This window comes from Morone saxatilis, unplaced genomic scaffold (genome assembly GCF_004916995.1).
Source record: "Morone saxatilis isolate NCDOM2014 unplaced genomic scaffold, NCSU_SB_2.0 Contig19, whole genome shotgun sequence".
Classification (NCBI taxonomy): domain Eukaryota; kingdom Metazoa; phylum Chordata; class Actinopteri; family Moronidae; genus Morone; species Morone saxatilis.
In genome coordinates, this window is record NW_023339751.1 from 8225851 (window position 1) to 8226698 (window position 848).

Genomic DNA, 848 nt, shown 5'->3' on the forward strand with positions numbered 1-848 from the left:
ATCAATAATCAATTGTCTTTTTGTTTGCAGGAGCCATCTGGACTTGGCGAAGAGGCCGAGAGCTTCTCGAGGTATCTCACGGTCTGTTGGCTCTTTAATCAGCTAGGCCTGGAGCCCTAATCCCCCCCAGATGGCCCCTGATGGACAGATCAAACAACTGACGGGCATGGCAGACAGCTCCTATCTCCTGATGCACTGCTGTTGGTGGCAATCCCACACATTCCTCACACGCCTAGTCAGAGGTTTTATAGCACTACAGATACAAAGACTGAATCTCTGAGCAAATGCAGATTCACTCTTATGTTACGCGTGTGTTGACGTGTATACTATGCATTAATAACACACTCACACATGCACGTACCTGATAAACCTGCATTCCTCGCAGGGTCAGACCGAGCAACGCCGTTCCTCTCTCTGCCTTTTTGTCCTGGACAAATGAATGATGAGATGTCAGAGAGGCATCTGAGCAGTTCAGATAAGATTGCAATTCCACTGTCGAGCCCCTCTGCTAGTTCACTGGGAAACACTGGGCTAACAAATTAAAAGTGGGAGCACATTATGCAATGGATGGGCCAGCCTTCAAAATATCACTCAGTAGATGAGTGATTTTGGAATGGGGAGGACAATAAACTAGATGGAGTAGATGGAGGGTTACATAACAGCCCCATAGTCATTTGTCCAGCACAGCTCAAACAAAGCCAAACTAACTCCATTTGTTTTGTGAAAGACAGTATTTTGGTCAGACGTATAGTCATAGATTAAATAGGAGCTGAAATCATTACTCACCACCCTAAATAATCCCAATTTTCTTATTTTTATGATACAAATGAATTATAATAATACAAAAA

General features: G+C 43.8%; 1 protein-coding gene across 1 annotated transcript in view; it reads right to left on the reverse strand.

The window, feature by feature from the left end:
- Positions 1 to 848, reverse strand: part of zgc:172136 (uncharacterized protein LOC566376 homolog) — a gene marked incomplete in the record, with an annotated part of 9676 nt that overhangs the window by 3429 nt on the left and 5399 nt on the right. The window contains 1 exon segment of the mRNA XM_035663906.1: positions 362 to 427. Coding sequence (XP_035519799.1) covers positions 362 to 427 — 66 coding nt within the window.